At 43.9% G+C, this 16311-nt stretch overlaps 1 protein-coding gene across 2 annotated transcripts in view; it reads left to right on the top strand.

Moving 5' to 3' along the window:
• The window catches only part of LOC121537158 (glycine receptor subunit alpha-4-like), an 84640-nt gene that overhangs the window by 44827 nt on the left and 23502 nt on the right, over positions 1 to 16311 (top strand). For both annotated transcript variants that reach the window (XM_041844897.2, XM_041844898.2), the window contains exons 2-4: positions 11580 to 11713; positions 12272 to 12339; positions 14456 to 14679. In XM_041844897.2, the coding sequence (XP_041700831.1) occupies positions 11580 to 11713; positions 12272 to 12339; positions 14456 to 14679 (426 nt within the window). The remainder of the gene's footprint in view (positions 1 to 11579; positions 11714 to 12271; positions 12340 to 14455; positions 14680 to 16311) is intronic.

Raw genomic sequence — 16311 nt, 5'->3', positions numbered from 1 at the left:
CAACCAACTGTGATGTCACGAGAGGCTGTGTCCTGGAGGGACGTTACATCCCCCTGAGGTGGCTGCAAACCCAGACAGCTATGGCTCCATCTGCTGGTATGGTCGGGAACTCCACCCCTCTATGGCCAATCTTCCCACGCAGCTGAAACAAATGAGGAGCTGATGAGCTGAAGGGGTGGGAAGGGAAGAGACACGGTCTCCAAGCTGGGCTCTCTGGAGGACAAGAGTGCTGCACGTCCACTTCCATGAGGAATATAAGGATTTGGAGATACTTACCTTTGGGAAATACTCACCTTTGGATATATGCACCTGTGGAAATACGTGTGGGACATTTGGAAGGACGTTTTGCTGGGTTGGCCACTAGCTGCAACGTGGAATACAGTAAGACTGGGGAAAAGTTATTTGAGCGAGGGAGAGTTATGATTTTGGATGTGGAAGAGACATCCCTGAACTGTTAACCCTTAAAGAGCCACCAGAGAACAGAATTGTGTTATACTTTCGTTAGTTTCCCAAGACCTTTAATAAAATCCTTGTTTTGGTTGAACCTGGTCTCCTTGCACTACTTGAGCAATCCCGCTGAAAGCTGTGTAGCCTCTCGTGACATCACAGATGGTGGAGAATACAGGCACGCTCAAGCGTTAATAGTGCATGTCAGAGGAGGATACCGAAGGTTTGATCACCCAGTTTTCCAAGTTGGCCGTAGGCTCCCCGCCGACTGAAATGGAGGACATATTGAAAGCCCTTGTTGCTGGTCAGCAAGCCCAGATGCAAGCAAACATGGCTCTCTTGGAGGAGCAAAAGAAAGCCAACCTTCTGAAGGCAGAGGAATTGCAGTTGCAGAGACAGAGGGTTGTCCAAAATACCCGCCCAATAAAGGCAAGTGACTTTATATCTAAGATGGGAGCTACCGATGACATTGAGGCATACCTGCATGCATTTGAGGCCACGGCCACTAGGGAAGCCTGGCCCAAGCAACAGTGGGTTGGTCTGTTAGCCCCCTTTCTAACCGGGGAATCGCTGAATGCTGTCCGGGACCTGGGCCCTGACCAGGTTACTGACTATGATGCCCTGAAGTCTGAGATCCTCAGCAGATATGGACTCACAAAGTTTGGTATGGCCCAGCGCTTTCACGGCTGGACCTTCCAACCAGACCAACCTCCTCGGGCGCAGATGCATGAACTTGTCCGAATCGCAAGGAAATGGCTGGATCCGCAGAGGAATACAGCAGCGGCGGTGGTGGAGGCCGTTGTGGTGGATCGGTACCTACGCGCCCCTGCCTTATGAGGCAAAACGGTTCATCAGTCAACAGGCCTTGACCACGGCTGATCTGACCGTGGAAGCTGTGGAAAAGTACCAGGCCACAGCGGAGATGCTGAATGCTTCCCGAAAAGACCCCAGGAGTGCGGCCCCACCACAAATGGGGAAAACCCGTCCAAAGGACCCCAAGGTCTCGAACCCCGCCGCGTCAGGACTTATCCCGGCTCCAGGGGGAGCCAGAAACCAGGCGGGTCCAAGAAGAGTACACCAGGATGGGGAACCTCGACAGTGTTACCGGTGTGGGGAGATGGGACATATCTCCTGGCAGTGTGGGAAACCAGCCGATGAACCTATGCCCACTGCGGAGTCCTCCAGCTCAGCACCCACACATCGTTTTGCCTCGCTCTTGGGAGTCGTAGATGGCGGCCCAGATCGACCCCCCACCTGCCCGGTAACTGTGAATCACCATGATGTGGAGGCCTTACTGGATTCTGGTAGCCGGGCCACCCTGGTGCGTAAGGATTTGGTGGGCCCAACGTGTCTGACCCCGGGGAAAGTCCTCCCAGTTTCCTGTGTCCATGGGGACACCAGAGAATACCCCACTACTGAACTTACAATGACCAGCACACGGGGAACCATACACACGACGGCGGGGGTGGTTGATTCCCTCCCCGTCCCTGTCCTAATTGGACCGAGACTGCCCAGCCTTTTACCCACTCTGGAGAGAGTCTCAGGAGAGGATAACCCGAGTACCTCGGAAACGGAGAGGCAAGACTCATCCTGGGAAGGCTCCGGTGCAATCCTCCGAGTTACTCACTCCCGCCCGGGCTCTGATAGGGATGGCAGGTGCCCAGACCGACACAGAGACGGAGCTACAGAATCTGGACAAAGAACTGTCTGGTCTGAAGGGGACCGCTGAGAGGTATCGTTTGTTAAAGCAACAGTTAGACATGAAGACAGAAGAGTTAGATATCCTCCAGGCTAAACTCCAACAGAGCTCCTTCCCTAAGCAACAGGAGGAGCTGGAGAGGCTGCGCAGGACCATCGAGGAGTGTGAGGAGACCCTGCGCAGTAGTAAGGGAGGTCCAGAAGAAGGCAGAGGAGAAGTACAAGGTGTTGGAGAACAAGATGAAGAATGCGGAGGCAGAGAGAGAGAAGGAACTGAAAGCTGCTCAACAGAAGCTAAACTCTGCTAAAACCAAGGCTGATGCGTTCAGTAAGAAACTCAAGGAGAGATAACAGGAGGCTGAGTCCCTGGTCCTAGAGGTGGAGGAGTTGAAGAGAGAGCAGGCTGGCAAGCACCACGGCAATGCGGACGCCCTCTCCCGGCGTGATGCCTTCTTCGCTGCCTTTACCCCGACGAGGACGTCGGTCCCGAGGAGGGGATGTGTGATGTCACGAGAGGCTGTGTCCTGGAGGGACGTTACATCCCCTGAGGTGGCTGCAAACCCAGACAGCTATGGCTCCATCTGCTGGTATGGTCGGGAACTCCACCCCCTCTATGGCCAATCTTCCCACGCAGCTGAAACAAATGAGGAGCTGATGAGCTGAAGGGGTGGGAAGGGAAGAGACACGGTCTCCAAGCTGGGCTCTCTGGAGGACAAGAGTGCTGCACGTCCACTTCCATGAGGAATATAAGGATTTGGAGATACTTACCTTTGGGAAATACTCACCTTTGGATATATGCACCTGTGGAAATACGTGTGGGACATTTGGAAGGACGTTTTGCTGGGTTGGCCACTAGCTGCAACGTGGAATACAGTAAGACTGGGGAAAAGTTATTTGAGCGAGGGAGAGTTATGATTTTGGATGTGGAAGAGACATCCCTGAACTGTTAACCCTTAAAGAGCCACCAGAGAACAGAATTGTGTTATACTTTCGTTAGTTTCCCAAGACCTTTAATAAAATCCTTGTTTTGGTTGAACCTGGTCTCCTTGCACTACTTGAGCAATCCCGCTGAAAGCTGTGTAGCCTCTCGTGACATCACACAACCATCCTTCATATGGGTCTTTCTACAAATAATGGTGCCAATGTGTGACATTGGGATCAACATTTCTAAATGGTTTGAAACTAAAATAAAAAGGATGTACATGCAGTTCCACACATGTACTTAGAGGAATAAAAGTGAATATATGCAAATTGGCCCTTAACTCCACCTATACAACACACTGTAGGCCTAGGACTATACATCCTTTAAGCAGGGTTCATAAAGACATTGGCAAGTCAAATTCAAGGACTTTCATGGACTTTTTCAAGAAGTTCATTATCATTTTCAAGGACCTCTATATAGGTCCTAATATTTCAGGAGAAGACCCAGATGCAGACAGTGTCGAAGTAACAAAAGTGTATTACAAAAACAAGGGGCAGGCAAATGACAGGTCAAGAGCAGGCAGAGGTCAGTAATCCAGATCAGAGTCCAAAAGATACAGAATGGCAGGCAGTCTCAGGGCAGGCATAGGTCAATAATCCAGGGTGGTGTGACAAGGTACAGAAAAAAAAAAAAAAGAAAAAAAAACAGGCAGGGTCAGGGTCAGGGCAGTCAGAATGGAAAACTAGAGAACAGGAACTTGAGAAAGACAGGAGCAAGGGGAAAACCGCTGGTAGGCTTGATGAAACAAAACGAACTGGCAACAGACAAACCGAGAACACAGGTATAAATATACTGGGGATAATGGGAAAGATGGGCGACACCTGGAGGGGGTGGAGACAATCACAAAGACAGGTGAAACAGACCAGAGTGTGACAAAAGTGACCAAAAACCAGGTTCCTTTTTTAATGGGAAGATTTGTATGGAAAGTCAAGTTGAAGCCAACAAATGTTGTCATCCTCATTATAACTGCACATTATAACTGCACAGAGTAGTGCAACACCCTTCAATTGTAGCAGGGAAAACAAACGAAAATGAACAGATCAAAAATGAAATCACGGATAAATTATACGGTAGCAGGAGAACTTATAAATTGGGTACAATAATTACAAAGACTTTTCAAGCACCATATTGAGGAAATGTCTGATTTTCAAGGTAGGCCTATTCCAGTAATTTAATTTCTGAGCTCCATATTCAAGTAGGCTACCTCAAGTCCCTTGAATTGTTTAAAATTCAGGTGTAACATGAAAAACAAAATGTATTTGTCATGTTATTTCAAACCAGATCATATTGTGAATAAGCCCACTAGGCTATGTAATTTGTTGTCATTATATCCAGAATAATTCATAGGAATAGCGTTGGGTGTTGCACAATAGTCTATCCTACACAATTGCGCACAGTAGACAAGGTGTCCAATCCGATGCACAAAAACATATGGAAACATGAACTCATTACCTTAATGCTTTCTCTGTTAAATCTAATGAGACCCTGTTGTAAATCAAGCAGACAACAACAGATGATCAACATCATCAGTTCGCTAGGGATATTAGATCGAACGTGGATCCAGGCACAACTGTCTTCACCAGCATAATGAATGAGGCACAAATTCTTGACATTCCTCGTGAACGCCTTTTTTCCAGCACTTGGGCTGTTGTTGCATCGCACGCGCTATCACAACAGCTATTCATCACATGACTGTCATTCGGAAAATGATTTCCTGGATCAGATGATGATGTGTGAAAATATCATGGCATAACTAATCACGTGGACACCAAATGCACATCCAACAAGTATTATGCATAATTATTGAAGAACCACTTTAATGACAGTATTGATTTATGTTTTAAGTGTCAAGTTAAGGGGACTCTTTCGGTTAGAAGCATTTGATTTTGCAATCACATACATAAGTCTGGATTTGTGTGCCAATGAAAACTGTTTTCACCCTATAACATAAGGAGACATGAAATGTTACACAGCATTTGTCAGATCTCTAGACAAAAAACTGTCCAACAGCTAAAGATCCAGGATTCTTACAGGGTTCAAGTTCAATGTCTAATTTAACTGATTAATGCTTAATATATGATATAATGACAATTTACACTGCCATAACTGCCAGGACATAAAAGCAATGTTGTATGTTACACGATTCTGGACAAATCCCTCAAGAAGCCAAACATGATAAAGCGTTAAACAGGTTTTAAATCATCTCGTGAATTTTATTGAATATAGCTATGATTCCCCCTAATGCTGTAATGACATGAAACATTTTTTACTTATCAACTGCTGTAACAAGTTGTCCAGTGTAGAAAATCCTCACTGGTACCCTAGTTTATAGAAAGACCCATATACAAAACAATATCCAATAATTTGGCATTTTATTTATGTGGCTAATGGTAACTATAGTACTTCTAAACTTCCAAAGATCTATTCAACCATGGATGATTGATAGTATACCTAGCTAAAAGTTGAAATGAGGATGTCCTTTTTGGGGCAAATCGGATGTCAGTGTAGCCTACATAAACCCAACCTCACTCTGAATTTTCTTTCACATACAGCTTCTGTAAGAACAGTGGTGTGTATTCATGGATGCCAAGGGAATACAGGCTTTCCCAAAAAATGTACCAAGAAAAAATAATAATGTATCTTTAGTCTCTCTGTGTTTCATAATTTTCCTTCAATTCACAAGAGGTTGAATGTATCTCACCGGAGAAAGCATCTGAGCAAGCGAAACAGCGCCCCTCTGTCTTTGTATGTGTAGGCCATCTTCCTGATCCTGTCTGGTCAAAAATAGCATTGAATGCAAGGGAAGCCAGTGAGCATTTGTCCTCCCTTGATAAAAAAAAGTATAAAATAATAGCCAATCAGCGTTGAGCTAAACTGAGTGAGCTCAACTGTGAATGGTCCTGGTTGCACCAAAAAAAAGTGTCACTCCAATCATATGACATCTAGAGCAAAATGTCATTGACAGAAAAAAAAACTTGAATTGTTGCATCTCGTTGTGTTGCTAAAATGGGCCATTTCCTAAGTCCTCCAGGATTTGGACTTGTGGTTTAACTTAATTCTCCATACTGGCCAATGATTATAACAGCCATTCTGATCCAACCATAAATTAATACATTGTGCCCAAGGCCTGAGAGGATGGAAGTTCAATATGTAGCTAGATGTAGTAGGCTAATGTTAATTAGCTGGCCTGGCGCATAGTTCCCCATGAAAGGAAGTTAAGCTAGTGAGCAAGCATTTTAGCCAGGTAGCCTAGGACAACAAAAAATTAAAGTGTCACACACAGAAATCAGAACCATGGACAGCTTCATTAAATGTAGCTTAAATTGATATGGACTAAATCTTTTTTTTTGGTATCTTTAAGTTGTCACTGTATTAGACTAAGCAGAGGTGATTTGATGACGTTGAAGTTTAAATGGTGCTGGAATAGTGCAGGCAGCTCCTGTTTTCTTTGAGACATGGGGTAACTCTCCGTGGTTCTAAACTCTCCGTAGTAGTCCAAAAATGTTGGAAACATTAACTTGCTTAACAATGCTGTTGGTCATGTTGGTAGAGCATGGCGCTTGCAACGCAAGGGTTGTGGGTTCGTTTCCCACGGGGGGGCAGTATGAAAAATGTATGCACTCACTACTTGGAAGTCGCTCTGGATAAGAGCGTCTGCTAAATGACTAAAATGTAAAAATTTAACTGGTTGCAATATGCTTTGTGGACTTCCCCGGACAGAGGTTACTCTCTGGTTTTGTGATGAAACAAAGGTGTGGTTGAATTTATTCTGCCACTGTGTCTTCTTATTGTCTCGGCCTTAGGCCTACAGTATATATCATGGTCGCAAGGCATATGAACTAACAGGTTATAGAGCAAACAATGCAATTATCACAACACATACTGTAGGTTGTAATATGGCTTTTTTTCTGGCTTTGCTTCCCAAGTGATTTTACCCATACACCGTTATTGTGTAAGAAAGGTTAGAGCAGTGGTATTCAAACTTTTTCAGCGGGGACCTCTGTGTTAACTCCTCTAACAATGCAGCAAAACGTCAAACCCAAAAATGCAAGAAGAAAATAATACAAGAAATCAAGAATGGCGGGTTGAATCTGACAACCCAAATAGCAATCAAATGCAATCTATACACATGTACACAGGGATAATTTATACAAGATCAGCTAAGAATGATATGTACAGGAATAGATTTATTAGAGTAAGCTATGTCAATAATCCAGTGTAGAAATAAATATGCAGTGTGAATAAACAGTGTAACTAAAATATAATGTACATAATGTATAACTGTAGCTCAGTTGGTAGAGCATGGCGCTTGCAACGCCAGGGTTGTGGGTTCGTTTCCCACGGGGTGCCAGTATGAAAAATTTATGCACTCACTAACTGTAAGTCGCTCTGGATAAGAGCGTCTGCTAAATGACTAAAAATGTAAATGTAAAATTATAGTGAGCTATGTCGGGGATACAGTATTTAAATGCACAGTGTGAAACGGGAAGTGACCAGTGGTTCAATGTCTCTATAGCATGGGACAGCAGCGTTGACTGTGTGTGTGAGTGTGAGTGTTTGTGAGTATGAGGTGTGTGTGTGATAGCTTGTGTGTGTGTTTGTGTGAGTGGGAATCACCTAGTCAACGGCTAGTGATGGCTGTTCAACAGTTTGATGGCCTAGTAATAAAGCTGTTTTGTAGTCTCTCGTTCTTAGCTCTGATGCACTTGTACTGTCTCCGGCTGTCGGACGGTAGCCGAGTGAACAGTCCGTGGCTCGGGTGGCTGAGGTCCTTAATGATCTTCTTGGCCTTCCTGTGACACCGGTTGCTGTAGATGTCCTGGAGGGCAGGCAGCGTGCCCCCGGTAATGCATTGGGCTGCCCGCACCACCCTCTGGAGAGCCATGCGGTTGAGGGCAGAGCAGGAGAAGTTGCCGTACCAGGCGGTGATACAGCCCGACAGAATGCTCTCAATGGTGCATCTGTAGAAGTTCGTGAGGGTGCCGAATTTCTTCAGCTGCCTGAGGTTGTAGAGGTGCTGTTCCGCCTTCTTCACCACAATGTCGGTGTGGCGAGACCATTTCAGGTCCTCGGTGATGTGCACGCAGAGGAACTTGAAGCATTTGACCCTATCAAGTTTCACGTTTTAATGTCACGTGCACAAGTACAGTGAAATGCCTTTCTTGCAAGCTCCAAACTCAACAATGCAGTAATCAATATCAACGTAGCACAACAAAAAAACCTACGATAGAACAAAAACACAAGAAATAAAAATAAAAAATACGAACACGAGAAAGTCAGAAGCTATATACAGGGTCAGTTCCAACACCACATTTACAATGTGCAGGGATACTGGAGTGATAGAGGTAGATATGTACAGTATAGGGGTAAGGTGACTAGGCATCAGGATATATGATAAACAGAGTAGCAGTAGCACCATGCGACCGAGGGTGGTGCAGTTACCATAACAAGCGGTGATACAGCCAGTCAAGATGCTCTCGATGGAGCAGCTGTAGAACTTTTTGAGGATTTGAGGGCCCATGTCAAACATTTTCAACGTGCGCATGTTAGTGGGTCATTTTATGTCCTTAGTGATTTGGGTACCAAGGAAATGTAAGCTCTCGACCCGCTCCACTGCAGCCATATCGAACATAATTCCAACCTTCCAATTGTACACTGCTCAAAAAAATAAAGGGAACACTAAAATAACACATCTTAGATCTGAATGAATGAAATAATCTTATTAAATACTTTTTTCTTTACATAGTTGAATGTGCTGACAACAAAATCACACAAAAATAATCAATGGAAATCAAATTTATCAACCCATGGAGGTCTGGATTTGGAGTCACCCTCAAAATTAAAGTGGAAAACCACACTACAGGCTGATCCAACTTTTATGTAATGTCCTTAAAACAAGTCAAAATGAGGCTGAGTAGTGTGTGTGGCCTCCACGTGCCTGTATGACCTCCCTACAACGCCTGGGCATGCTCCTGATGAGGTGGCGGATGGTCTCCTGAGGGATCTCCTCCCAGACCTGGACTAAAGCATCCGCCAACTCCTGGACAGTCTGTGGTGCAACGTGGCGTTGGTGGATGGAGCGAGACATGATGTCCCAGATGTGCTCAATTGGATTCAGGTCTGGGGAACGGGCGGTCCATAGCATCAATGCCTTCCTCTTGCAGGAACTGCTGACACACTCCAGCCACATGAGGTCTAGCATTGTGTTGCATTAGGAGGAACCCAGGTCCAACCGCACCAGCATATGGTCTCACAAGGGGTCTGAGGATCTCATCTCGGTACCTAATGGCAGTCAGGCTACCTCTGGCGAGCACATGGAGGGCTGTGCGGCCCCCCAAAGAAATGCCACCCCACACCATGACTGACCCACCGCCAAACCGGTCATGCTGGAAGATGTTGCAGGCAGCAGAACGTTATCCACGGCGTCTCCAGACTCTGTCACGTCTGTCACATGTGCTCAGTGTGAACCTGCTTTCATCTGTGAAGAGCACAGGGCGCCAGTGGCGAATTTGCCAATCTTGGTGTTCTCTGGCAAATGCCAAACGTCCTGCACGGTGTTGGGCTGTAAGCACAACCCCCACCTGTGGACGCCGGGCTCTCATACCACCCTCATACCACCCTCATGGAGTCTGAGCAGACACATGCACATTTGAGGCCTGCTGGAGGTAATTTTGCAGGGCTCTGGCAGTGCTCCTCCTGCTCCTCCTTGCACAAAGGCGGAGGTAGCAGTCCTGCTGCTGGGTTGTTGCCCTCCTACGGCCTCCTCAACGTCTCCTGATGTACTGGCCTGTCTCCTGGTAGCGCCTCCATGCTCTGGACACTACGCTGACAGACACAGCAAACCTTCTTGCCACAGCTCGCATTGATGTGCCATCCTGGATGAGCTGCACTACCTGAGCCACTTGTGTGGGTTGTAGACTCCGTCTCATGCTACCACTAGAGTGAAAGCACCGCCAGCATTCAAAAGTGACCAAAACATCAGCCAGGAAGCATAGGAACTGAGAAGTGGTCTGTGGTCACCACCTGCAAAACCACTCCTTTATTGGGGGTGTCTTGCTAATTGCCTATAATTTCCACCTATTGTCTATTCCATTTGCACAACAGCATGTGAAATGTATTGTCAATCAGTGTTGTTTCCTAAGTGGACAGTTTGATTTCACAGAAGTGTGATTGACTTGGAGTTACTGTACATTGTGTTGTTTAAGTGTTCCCTTTATTTTTTTGAGCAGTGTATATAGGATGCCCAAAAAATATTTACGTGTGGAATTTAACACAATTTCAGCATATACATAGTTCTGATGATTATGTTGAAATTACACTGAACAAAAATATGTAAAGTGTTGGTCCCATGTTTCATGAGCTGAAATAAAAGATCCCCGAAATGTTCTCAAATGTTGTGCACAAATTTGTTTACATCCCTGTTAGTGAGCATTTCTCCTTTGCCAAGATAATCCATCCACCTGACAGGTGTGTCATATCAAGAAGCTGATTAAAAAGCATGATCATTACACAGGTGCACCTTGTGCTGGGGACAATAAAAGGCCACTCTAAAATGTGCAGTTCTGTCACCAACACAATGCCACAGATGTCTCAAGTTTTAAAGGGAGCGTGCAATTGGCAGAGCTGTTGCCAGAGAATTGAATGTTCATTTCTCTACCAAAACGCCTCCATCGTTTTTTAAAAATAATTCGGCCTCACAACCGCAGACCACATGTATGGCGTTGTGTGGGCAAGCGGTTTGCTGATGTCAACGTTGTGAACAGAGTGCCCCATGGTGGCGGTGGGGTTATGGTATGGGCAGGCATAAGCTAAAAACAACGAACACAATTGCATTTTATCGATGGCAATTTGAATGCACAGAAATACCGTGACGAGATCCTGAGGTCCATTTCTTTTAAGGTGTCTGTGACCAATGCATATCTGTATTCTCAGTCATGTGAAATCCATAGATTAGGGCCTAATTTATTTATTTCAATTGACTGATTTCATAATTTGAAATTGTTGCATGTTGCGTTTATATTTTTGTTCAGTATAGATGAATGTAACAACCTGTTAGTCAGGTTAAGTCCATGTATTTAAGTTGAAGTTTTACCCTAATTTCAATGTTTACAACTCTGGTTGAAACGAGATGAAATCCGTACTGGTTGATGACTTTTTTCAAATCCAATGTATTTTCCATGTTGATTCCATATCACAATATGTTGACAAATTACATTGAAACAACCAATGTGTTCCCAGTGGGTAGGTTCTATTAAACACAATATGTACCGAGCATCATGTGAAATTAGATGGGTTTTCGGGGGTGGCTGTGCAAAAAAATCCTTGTTTTTCCTTGTATTTTCTCTTCCTATGTATTCCACTGATGCCGGTTGAAGTTTCTTGTTTTCTAACGCTTGCTTCTCTCTCCCTCTCTTTCTCTCCTCTATTTGTCTTTGTTTTCATTCTTCTTCAGACTGGGCTCCTGTAAGGAGGAGATAAAGTCCTCCAGTAGGACAGTCCCCTCCTCGCAGTCGCCGTCTGACTTCCTGGACAAGCTCATGGGGAAAAGGTCTGGGTATGACGCCCGCATCAGACCCAACTTCAAAGGTACGTCAAAAAGTATGTTCAGAAGTAGGCCACAGCGCCCATAAAAAAACACTGAAACTTCACTAAATTAAAGCAGACAGCCACCAAAAAAAAAAGAAAAAAAGATATAAGATAGGACTTGCCTGTAGAAATGGATAGGAAGCTTGTAACTGCGCATACCATGTGGTTGCTTAACTTAGAATTCCATAAACCAATGTGATGCATTTTTTGTTAGCTTAGTTCTCTGTTAAAAAGTTAAAGGAAGTGATTCATGCCTAGTATTTCAACTTGCAAAGAGGCAGGAGAGACACAGTATTCCCTACTAGAGAGCCACTGGAATCAGAACACAGTCGTTCCCCACAAGGACCCAGCTACAATAGTGTCATACATATTTCATACCTGCTCCACATCATAGAGTTGACAGCAAGACACTCTCCACTTCCTGCACATACAATAACCCTCACAGTGTCATTCAAAGATGTTAAAATAATCTTTATGAAACCTTTTTACAGCAGGTCAAACAGTGAAAGGATTATTCCATATAAGGAGTGATGGATTTTATTTTGGTTCTTTTTTCAGGTCCGCCTGTGAATGTCACCTGTAATATTTTCATCAACAGCTTTGGGTCCATCACGGAAACGACTATGGTGAGAAGACACGTCTGAGCAAAGTCAACTGAGTGAATTGAATTTCCATAGTGAATTAACATCCTGGAATTAGAACTATACATCATTTAAAGCTAATAATTGAATATGTTGCCGACTACTGCCATCTTGAACAGGTCTCTCTTGTAAAAGAGATTTGATCTCAAAAAGACAAAATTATAAAAATAAAGGTTAAATATTTTTGGGGGATGAACATGCACATTATACAAAATACCATCATTATGGTCTCATTGCTCTGTAATCATGAATTACCTTGATAAGGATCATATTTGAGCAGGTTTCCACTAGCTAAATCCCAGAATTTACAAAAGAGAAATCTGAAAGCTCTCCAGTTAATATAATACCCTGTTAATTCCCAACCTTTGGCCTGCTCAGTATTGGAGCAATTCCCTCACCACTCTCCCTTTATTTCCTCGAGCCTATCAGAGCAATCTTCAGAGAACAGTGGGTCAGTGATGTTCTGATAATGAACAGTCCACTCTGCAATTAAAATGAAAAATTGGGGAAAGTGCTTGGTCAGTAGATTGTAGCAGTGAGCTGTTAAAGGTTATTGGACCCAGAGGGCTTGACCCCATGTTAGGTCAGCATGGACAGAGAGGACACTAATGATGTCACTGGACGCTGTGGCCCAGTGTTTGTTGTGCTGTCCTTAATTTATTTGTGATACCTCATGGGAACGGAGACAGACAGTTGAAAACTGCCAGGGAAGAACACAGCCACAGAGTCTCTCATTACCATGAGCATTTACTAGAATGATTTACTTGAATAACTCCTGTGACTAAATGAGGACGTGTACTTTTTGTGGAATCGAACCAAATTTCAAAGTAGCTGTTCATTTTGCTTCCCATAAAGCTGATTGTTGTCATTTCGACAGGCACTGAACAATACTTGGATTAACCCAGAATCTGGTACTACAGGTAACAGCACTACAGGTAACTGCCAAAATAAAGAAAACACTTGAGTAAATGAGGGATACAAAGTATATTGAAAGCAAGTGCTTCCAACCGAAAACATTTTCCTCATTATTTCCATTCACGAAGTAGAATGAACGCGTGTGTCAGCCCTTGAGAATTGAACCTCGACGATTCTTGAGTTTGGACGCTGCCATTGGACGTGATGCAACGCGGGCAGTATAGCAGCTTTCATTGATTTCAAAGGTAGCGGTCCCTGATGGCAATGCCGGATGCCCGATGGCTGTAGTGTAGCAGGGCCGTTAGGGTCATGTATAAAAATGCCCAGTATCCAGAGTATTTTCAGATTTCGTTATGAACAAATGCGGCGAAAAGTACAGTAAATGTAAAATGCACATAAAAATCAACAGTGTAATGTCTGGATTCAGTCTTGTGTCAGGTTAACTGTTGTGTCCTCACCTTATAGTCTAATAATTTTCCCATAATCGCCAAACTGTTCCCTTTTCATTGGTTATGCTTTCCATATTTCTTCTGTAAGAAATATTTCAATTTAGCCCTATCCAAATATACATATTCCCACGAGTGTAGGGGGTTATTAAAACACTATGTTGGTGTTTCCTTTATTCTGGCAGTTACCTGTAGGTGTTCTAGGTTATGGTCTGTTATTTCCCCCTTTACAAACGGACAAAATGTAAATTAAATGAAAATGGTGGTTGCATGACTGCTAATTCCATTAGTGTAACCCTCAACTAAATTCAAATCAGTCTTATCAAGATACACACTACTTTTCAAAGTATAAATACACTCTACTTTTCAAAGAACTAATTGAAAAGAAGCTTCCCTTTGTCGCATTGGCTTGGGTATAATTAACAGCTGTATAGGTTATTAATTTAATCAGACTTCCCACTTTACATCAGAGACAGACTATCATTAACAGAACATGCTAATTAAATAATTGAAACCTGGCAACAGTATCATGGCTCAACCTCGATGTATCTTCCGCAATTCCTCACATCCCATCTCCTCGCCTCCTTCTCAACGGCATTCGAGGAGAAGGCCCAAAGTCCATCCCCTCTGACATCTTCTCCTATGCGTTTTGAGGAGGAGGCGAGGAAAGAGGATGCGAAGAATCGAGAAAAGATTAATTGAGAAAGAGCCAATGAGTCAATTTCTTGGTCAATACACAGGACTACAGGCTCAATGTGTTCCTACGGCAAAAATGGAACGATCCCCGATTGGCTTACCAGGAGTACCCAGATAACTCCTTGGACCTGGATCCCTCCATGTTGGACGCCATCTGGAAGCCTGACCTGTTCTTCGCTAATGAGAAGGGGGCTAACTTCCACGAGGTCACCACCGACAACAAACTGCTGCGGATCTTCCAAGATGGGAGTGTACTGTATAGTATCAGGTGAGCAGAGACAGTTCGGTCTGTGGCCACAGAGGGAGCTAGTGAGTTATTCAAGAAAATTCTGCCTATGGCCGAAGGGGGAGCTAGTGATTTATTCATTATGATAACTTTGATACCAATATATTAGACCCTCAATCAAACCCATACACTGCTGTGATTTGATCTATCTCTCCTTCATCAACATTCATGATCCCATGAAAGGAATTGAAAAACATGCAGTTAAGCATACCATATTGATTACAACGGCGGATTTATCCGCTAGCAATCATCACACACTAGTCCAAATGCATTTTCGTAGCTACCTTTCTGAAACTGAGGATAAATTACACACGCAGAGAAGCTTCGAAAGGCTCATTCATCAGTGTATTTGTGGGCGATATTTTTGTGCTTAGAATTGCACGTTATCGCAGCACAATAGCAATGGAGGCTCCTGCGAGTAGCATAGAGCTGGTGGCTCTTGTCGCTCCTCTGGGCAATACATTACAGCAGGTAATTACACAGCTTCTCTTCAAACCCAAACTCTCTAATAGCTCCTTCTCTTCCCCACGGCTCCTTGAAGGCTCAAAGCATCAGTGCCGCAATAAATAAAGGGAAGGATGTGTCTACCAATTAGATTGCTATTACAGCGGAGCCCTGTAACCAAATGGCACCGTAACTCATGGCATCCTTTGCAATTTGCCTTATTTGATAACCGGAGAAAACGCACACAATTCATGCCGTAATGTATAGTAAAGAGTTTATCTAAGGGTAGGCCGTACATTTTGCTACCGTTGAAGCATTAGGTACATTTTAAATCACATTTCTGACCTTCGAAGTCCCTTTATTGCCCTTTGCATCTGTATTTGTATTTATTAAGGATCTCTTTAGCTGCTGCCAAGGCATTACATTTCATAACACTTTACCCAATACATTTAGTGTGTTCCCTCAGGCCACTTCAATACAACATCCATGTGTACGTGTGTGTGTAGAGTGTATGTCTTATCATGTGTGTGTGTCTATTCCTGTGTGTCTCTTTACAGTCCCGCTGTTCCATAAGGTGTATTTTAAATCCGATTCTACTGCTTGCATCAGTTACCTGATGTGGAATAGAGTTCCATGTAGCCATGGCTCTATGTAGTACTGTGCGCCTCGCATAGTCTGTTCTTGACATGGGGATTGTGAAGAGACCTTTGGTGGCATGTCTTGTGGGGTATGCATGGGTGGCCAAGCTGTGTGCATGTCAAAACTTCTTACAAAAACAAGTAATTATGATGTCAATCTCTCCTCCACTTTGAGCCATGAGAGATTTACATGCATATTATTAATGTTAGCTCTCCGTGTACATTTAAGAGCCAGCCGTGCGGACCTGTTCTGAGCCAATTGTAATTTTCCGAAGTCCCTCTTTGTATTTAGGACTAATTTATTTATTGCCACCCATTCTGAAACTAACTGCAGCTCTTTGTTAAGTGTGGCAGTGATTTCACTCACTGTAGTAGCTGACGTGTATAGTGTTGAGTCATCCACATACATAGCCACACAGGCTTTACTCAAGGCCAGTGGCATGTGTCGTGGAAATTCTAATCAATAATGAGGAGAGACAAGGTCAATCACCAATCAGGATATTACTTTATTCAAAACGTATTAATAAGGGAG

Source organism: Coregonus clupeaformis, chromosome 2 (genome assembly GCF_020615455.1).
Source record: "Coregonus clupeaformis isolate EN_2021a chromosome 2, ASM2061545v1, whole genome shotgun sequence".
Lineage (NCBI taxonomy): Eukaryota > Metazoa > Chordata > Actinopteri > Salmoniformes > Salmonidae > Coregonus > Coregonus clupeaformis.
The sequence above is the reverse complement of the archived record's forward strand: the minus strand, read 5'-3'. Positions and strand labels throughout refer to the sequence as shown.